The sequence below is a fragment of the Zonotrichia leucophrys genome, chromosome 1, assembly GCF_028769735.1.
Source record: "Zonotrichia leucophrys gambelii isolate GWCS_2022_RI chromosome 1, RI_Zleu_2.0, whole genome shotgun sequence".
In the NCBI taxonomy this organism is placed as follows: domain Eukaryota; kingdom Metazoa; phylum Chordata; class Aves; order Passeriformes; family Passerellidae; genus Zonotrichia; species Zonotrichia leucophrys.
The window spans coordinates 72,514,692-72,521,523 of NC_088169.1; the positions used below are offsets into that span (position 1 = coordinate 72,514,692).

At 48.3% G+C, this 6,832-nt stretch overlaps 1 protein-coding gene across 1 annotated transcript; it reads right to left on the reverse strand.

Moving 5' to 3' along the window:
- Positions 1 to 2,921: 2,921 nt before the first annotated feature.
- On the reverse strand, positions 2,922 to 6,026 carry SAP18 (Sin3A associated protein 18). Its single transcript, XM_064717518.1, has 4 exons — positions 5,870 to 6,026; positions 5,550 to 5,659; positions 4,033 to 4,155; positions 2,922 to 3,400 (listed from the first exon to the last, which is right to left on the reverse strand). Exons 1-4 carry the CDS (start codon positions 5,981 to 5,983, stop codon positions 3,244 to 3,246), a joined length of 504 nt encoding a protein of 167 aa, XP_064573588.1. The 5' UTR covers positions 5,984 to 6,026; the 3' UTR covers positions 2,922 to 3,243.
- Between the last annotated feature and the right edge of the window lie 806 nt (positions 6,027 to 6,832).

The following is a 6,832-nucleotide window of genomic DNA, read 5'->3' on the forward strand; positions in this document are numbered from 1 at the left end:
CCCCATGATAACTGAAAGCCTGGCTAATGATCAACAGTTGCATCAATATTTATGTAACGTGTGACAAGGTTGATGGTGTGGGGATTTTTGGTGAGGAAAAAAAGTAGTATTTTTGATATACCTTCTTTTCTGTTTATTAGATTGAAAAAAAGCATTGGTTTAGGTGCACAAAATGAGGAGGGAAAATCAGAACTAAGAGCCAAGTTTGTTTGGGGAAGCACAGCAGAGAGTCCTTCATGACAAGCCAAACCTAGACAGGCAGGAAAGACACACCAGAAGGGACACAGGAAGAGGAAGAAGTCCCATCTCTGGGAGCAGAGCAGCCTTCAGTAGGTGGTACTGAGGGTAAAAAAGAAATTAAGGGAAGTTACCCTGGTTCTGTAGCTGGGTCTATATGACTGTGCTGCACCCCACAGGCAGGATGTGGAATGCTTCTGGCCCTACCAGGGAGCACAGCTCACCAGGTTTGCTGCTGCAGCCAGAGGCCAGGGAGCACAGGCTGGAGACCTGCAGGAATGATCTGGATGTTTGTCCCTGGTTGGAGGCAAAGCAAAACGGCCCTCTGAGAAAGGACAGGGAGAAGGGGAAGCCTGGAGAGACACCAGGGAGGTGGGGGTAGGTGTGGTATTCCTGGCAGGGCATGAGCAGGAGGCAAGAGTTGTCTGGGCTGCTGGGCAGGGAAAGGATTACCTCTGAGAAGTGTCAAAGTCAGGAAACCTTTTCTGGAGAGCTGTCGTCCTAGTTCTTTGCCTTACTCAGCTGGGAGACAAAAGGCTTTGGAGGAGTGGTTGCTATTGACACTACAGATATATGAGCTATGTCTCTTAGGCCTTTAAGCATCCCAGAAAAAAAAAAAAGGAAAGCACCTTATCCAGCTGCCTTCATGAGGGGCAAAAATTCCTCATCAAATTAGTGCCTGCAAAGCAAATCCTCTGGATTGACAAATTTGGATGCAGTGCTGTCTACACCACTTCCTGAGCCTACAGACTGTTCACTGATGATGACCATGTTTCAATTTCCCCAAACCACAGTGCTCTACACATTTTGCTCTCTTTAGGGACTGATATCACTCCTCAACTTTTATAGCAGCATTCAGAGATAAACTCAACCAGTTACTGGGACTGAATCCCCTCCTGTGCACAAGGAGCTCAGCTGGCGACAGCTTTCACTTCCCTCTCATCTCTTGCCACATCTGGATGGTTGTACCCTGGTGCTGTCTGCTTCCACAGCTGCTGCCATCAGCTTGGATTGCCAGCTGATATATTTTGATATAGGAAGCCCCTAACCTGAACAACATTCTTCTCTCCAGTGTCTTTTCCCATAAGAATAAGCTATGCACGTCCACATTACCTTTCTGTGTTTTGTGAGCAAGAGATCCAAGAGATGTTTATCCTGAAACAGCTGGGGAAGAGATCAGCTGACATTTATACATTCATGGCAGTCAAGGAAAGGTAAACTCCTCAACCAGACAAGGTGAATGAAGTATTTGCTACTGAAGGCAGTTCCGCACTTTCATTTCCTGGTGATTTTGCTTCATGGGCCACCACATAGAAAGCCAGTTGATGTTCTTTTTCTCTGTCAGCTGGGCAGCAACCAGCATTCCCTGGCCATGTCTCCCATTCCAGCAGCAAAGTCAAGTTGCTTCCCAGAGCAGCTGAGTCACAGACACAGGCTCTGTTGCTGCTGTTGCCTTTTATAGTGACTACATTTAAGAATTATCCTTAAATGCAATTAAAGCAAAAACCAGGACACAAAACTGAGGAAATGCCCATATTCCTGTGTACCTCTAATGGCAGGTCTGTCCTTCCCTTTGGTGGGAGCTTTGCAATTCTGTAATTAAATGCTGGTTACTCACCACATGCATTTTGCAGGACAAACTATGCCTGGGGCAATCTTAGCCCCTGAGCCACTCAGCAGTGGCCTTTGCTTTTCTGTGTCCAGGTGTGCCAAGTGTCCCAAACGTGAGCAAGCTTGTCCCTGCTAACACAAGTCCCTCAGCTGCTCCAACACGAGGGTTTCTCACAACATGAGTATTTGCAGCACCACTGCCTCACACCAGAGGTGACTGCACCACAAAAAAACATCCCGCCCGTGCCAACTCTGGCAACAATAAATCAGCTCCACTGCCACTTCCAGGCTCAGTCCTTAATAAGCAGCATTTATAAGGGTCTTCTCTTGAGCTCTCTTTAAAAAAAGGTGGGGAGCACTTTACAGTCTTAGGGGAGAAGTGACTCGGATGTAGGTGACTCTGCCAATGAGAGACATTCATGAAGGCTGAAACTGCAGCTCCCTAACACAGAACTCAGAGAAGGGGGACAGAAGAGGGTTAAGCCAACTCCCTCAGGCTATACTGAACCAAGGGACTCATGAGAGGGAAAAAAACCAAAGCTATATAGATCCCAGTTCATGACACAAAGCACACCTTGTCCTCAGCAGACAGGAACATTTACTGCAGTCCTAGCCTCTGCTCAGCCCTTAGGCAAGGAAGGTGGAGATTCTAATGAGTTACTGCTTCTACTCCTGCCCTTGCCTTGCTCTCAGCACACAGGGGCTCAAGGTGCAGAAACCAAGCACTTCGTCCTGCCCAGACCAGCTGGATGCTCCCAGTCAGGCAAGGACAGCTGGACCCTGCTGGAAGACCAGAGGTACCTGCACATCTCAGCCTCTCTCCCTGCAGTGACAGAGGGAGTCAAACACCAAACACCACTTTGCTGAGACACAGGTCACCCCTTCTTCATCCATGCTTTTTAAGGCACCAGGCAACACCACACACCAATCTTCCAGCTGCCTCACGGATAACTAAGACCTGAGCAACCCCTTCCTCTATTTTCAGATTCTACACTGCTCAACACTCCCCAGCACCATTAGTAACATCTAACACAGAGCAGCCTTGAGCATTGATACACCACTGATACAAGTCAAAGGATTAACATCAATTTTTATTCCAAACAAGACAGAACTTCAGAACACCTGTAATCCTCCTGGTCATATTTCATGGAATTCTTTAGAACACTGGACACACTAATCTACTACTCAAACTATAACAATCAGGGATAGGATGATGGCACTGCTGAAGGGGTTTCTTCTAAACAAACTAAAAGTTAATGTTTAAAAGTTTAATTTCTTCTACAATGCTCAGCTATGTCTTCAGGTGCTTAGCAACAAAAGCAAAAAAATAAGCCTGCTTTAGAACAGCAAGTAGGAGTAAACAGAATATATAATCATACAAAGAGAAGCAAGACTCTAGTAAGGTCTCATGCGGCTTGATGGGGGTGGTGCACGATTCGGAGGAGTAATTGCTATATCCAAGTAGTCTCCTATCTGGAATTTCTGAGACTGCAATGTCATGGAATCATCTGTGCCCTTCCTGCCCGACATGGTGCTGCCGATCTCCTTCACCCTGTGAGTGGCAGAGGAAAGGCAAGTTAGTTATCAGGGGCCAATCTCTCCAGATGTCCAAACAGGAACTGCACTGCTCCTAACTCCCTTCCCATGCCACTCCCTGCACGGCACAAACATGGCTGTGTACTCACAACACTGGGGTTTTCTCTGCAATCCTGGGCGCACCAACTGCTCTGTCTGACAGCACAGAGGAGCCTTCTACCCTCTTATGTTAAATACCAGTGAGAACCCCTTACCCCCTGCCATACAGACAATGCACAATATCCCACCAGATTCCAAAGCAGGGTACATCACTGGCTGCTGACAAAGATTAGCTCATGCCATTCTGGAAGAGAAACACCTGCTACAAGACCACTGCTGTAACTCAGAAACAAAGCATTATCTCAAGTTGGAGGGCCATGTTCCAGCTGCCAATACAAACCAAAGCCTTCGAGCACACAGGCTCATAGTCTCGGGAACACATTAACAGGGATGGTGACCAAGCACAATTTAGAGGTTGTAGCAGTCATCATAGAGAGCTTCAGAAGTTTGGTATGCAGGTTCTGAACTTTAAATCAGTGTTAATGAAGGATAATTTACTGTTCTGGTGCCCAAAGTACTCTATTAACTCAGAGAAGAAATGCCATTTACCTATAGCCAGGCCTCTTGAGATCTGTAAAAACAATTGCAAAGTTGAAATGTGTGCCCTTCTTCCGTGCTTCTGGGTAAACTTCTTTCACCAAGCTGGTCAGCTCTTTCAGAGTTGCATCCATCCTAGATTAAACAAAGAAACCAAAGCACTTCATACTCTCAAAGAAACAGAAAAAAAAGCTTCCCAAAATATTTAACATAGAATCAATATATTGCTACAACCTAACCATATGTTTCTTTGCCTTGGCATTTCCTATGTTCACAGTTACTGACTGTAACACCTGGGAGAATTCACCACTTACAGCACACCGCAGGCAACATGCTCTGGTGCAAATGTGTCTGATTCTCTGTGATATTCAGATGAATCTCTTCATCTCTGTATACATTTCAACATCTGCATCTCCAGATCTCTCTGAAGAGTTACCATTTAAACAGCAGGAGCCTTTAAATACATTCATACAAGCCACAGTGTAAGAGTTTCCTCACCTAAGCTGAGATCTGTATTTAAGTAACATTACTAACTATTAGAGGAAATGTAAGAAAAGCAGAAAAATAAAATAGCTTTCCGTTTCTGCCCTAGCAGGCAGCACTCCTTTACCCAGCCTTCAACCAGAGCAGGGCTAAAGCTCATGTCTAGAATTTCAAGAACAAAAGTACTCAGTCACTGCAAGAGAAGTGTCTCCAATTATACAGACTGTGCACTCACTCCGAGCTTCAGGCAACCAAGGAGCAGTGTGTTGACAGACAATGCCCACTCTGACTTCTGCAGATGGGAAACAACTCAGACACCACCAACAGCCTGGACAGAGTCCATAAATCCCACTTAGAAGTAAATTAGAACTGCATGCTTTGGTAGCCACAAAAATGGATTTATTCAACTACACAACATATGAGTTAAAACTCTGGCAAACATCATGAAGGGTTTAAAAAGCAGCATAGTTCCTTTTCAAAGGCATTCTTCAAAATATTACAAACAAAACCTAACATGTTTGTAATGGAGACTAAGGCAGTTCTCCAAAATAAACCTGACAGTGACAAAAAGCAGCTCTCTGTTAAAGCACTGCTACCTTACCACGCAAAAAGAAAACTCATTACTCCATTCTCAGAAGGGTCTGAGTTAAACCAACAAACCATTCACACAACATTTCAAGCCTTCTGGGACAGCTGCTTCTACTGGATAAACGGGGCTACTGGAAAAATTCATATGCATTAAAGGAGAACCTCTGCATCGAGTAGCTGTGTTGCGATAACCACCGCCACAACACAAGCCACGGATTACATGCAGCAGTAACTGGGCACTTGAGCCGCACTCAGTCTCGGCGGCTGAGCGCTCACCGCTGCACAAAGCTGCGCTTCGGGAGATGCCCCCTCTCAGCAGCCAGGGCACAGCCAGAGCCGCTCCACACCGGCGGCAGCCAAAACTCCCCGGAGTTTTCCGACCGGAGCCGGCACAACTCCCTCAGGCGCCGGGGGCCCAGGGGAGGCCCCGCGGCACGGCCAGAGGCGCCGTCACTCACCAGGTGTAGATCTGCAGCTCGCTGGAGGGCACGTTGCCGCGGGAGAACTCGTCCATGCGGTGGTGCCGCCCATTGTTGGTGGTGAAGACGCGCAGCAGCAGCGGGCACGTCTGCGGGGCGAGGCGGGGGTGAGAATGAGCGTGGGGAGGGGATCAGGAGCAGGGGAGGGGATCAGGAGCAGGGGCCGTTTGCCACGCCCACCCCCCCTCCGCAGAGGCCTCACGCCGTCACTAGACGCTCGCCACTCCCCCCCACCCCTGCCGTCCGCGCTGGAGCGGCCGGTGAAGCGGCGCGGCACCAGCACCCCGCACTCCGGACACCTTCTCACGGTCGATCGGCTTCTCCGGCTCCTTCTTGATCTCCTCCTGCGTCACCCGCGACTCCACCGCCATCTTGCCGCTCCGCTCCCGGATGTCGCGCCGCGCGCCGCCCATCTCGCGAGAGCAGGGGCGGGGGCGGCCCCGGCGGGGCTCCTCCCCCGGGCGTGAGGCACCGCCCTGCCCTCAGGGAGCCGCGCGTCTCCCGTGGGGGTAAAGTACGCAGTCCGCCGCTGGAAGTAGCGGCAGGGTGAAATAAACTAGCGGGAAATCTATTTAGAATCTAGCGTCCCTTAATATTACATTCAGGGAAAGGTCAAATGCATACGCTTCCCACTTACGGGTTTTTTTTTTTCCCCACAAGTGAAATCTTCCATTAGGTTAAAATTGAGTCTGTGGTTTGTGTCTTACAAAACAAGCAGGAATATATAATATCTATAAAACAATACAAAATATGGGGTTTTGTGATAGCTTTTTTAAAATGTCTAGAGTTGCTGGTTACTCATAGCGGTAGGTGCAGAGGGGCTCAGTTGTTTTCACAGGATTTACACTAGGATGGTTTCCTCTGAATTTATTTCTCATTTTGAGAGTAAAACAAAGTTTCTCTGTAAAATTAAGCAGAAGCGTGCTTGCAGGTGCAAAATAATCACATATGAGGGACTCAAAGATTTGCTGAGGCTGGAAGGGAGCTCTGGGAGGGCTGCCCACTCCAAAGCCCGGCTCAAAGCAGGATCAGCAGGGGCTGCGTGGGTTCTGAGTATGCCCAAGGATGGAGATCGCTGGGCAGCCTGCTCAGTGCTCAGTCGCCTTTGCAGTTAAAAAGAAGAGAAAAAAAAAAAGCACTTCTAATGTCAGTTTGTGCCCTTTGGCTCTGTGGCGGGGCATGGCTGAGAAGCCTGGCTGTCAGTCCTTGTTCCCACCCACCCGGTATTCCCGTCCCTGTGAGCGTCTTTGTGAACAGTGAAC

Coding starts and splice junctions, on each gene's coding strand:
- SAP18 (XM_064717518.1), bottom strand. CDS start 5,983: ATGGGCGGCGCGCGGCGCGACATCCGGGAGCGGAGCGGCAAGATGGCG. Junction 5,660..5,869: donor AGCCGATCGACCGTGAGAAG/GTGTCCGGAGTG, acceptor CTCGCCCCGCAG/ACGTGCCCGCTGCTGCTGCG. Junction 4,156..5,549: donor GAGCTGCAGATCTACACCTG/GTGAGTGACGGC, acceptor TGTTTAATCTAG/GATGGATGCAACTCTGAAAG.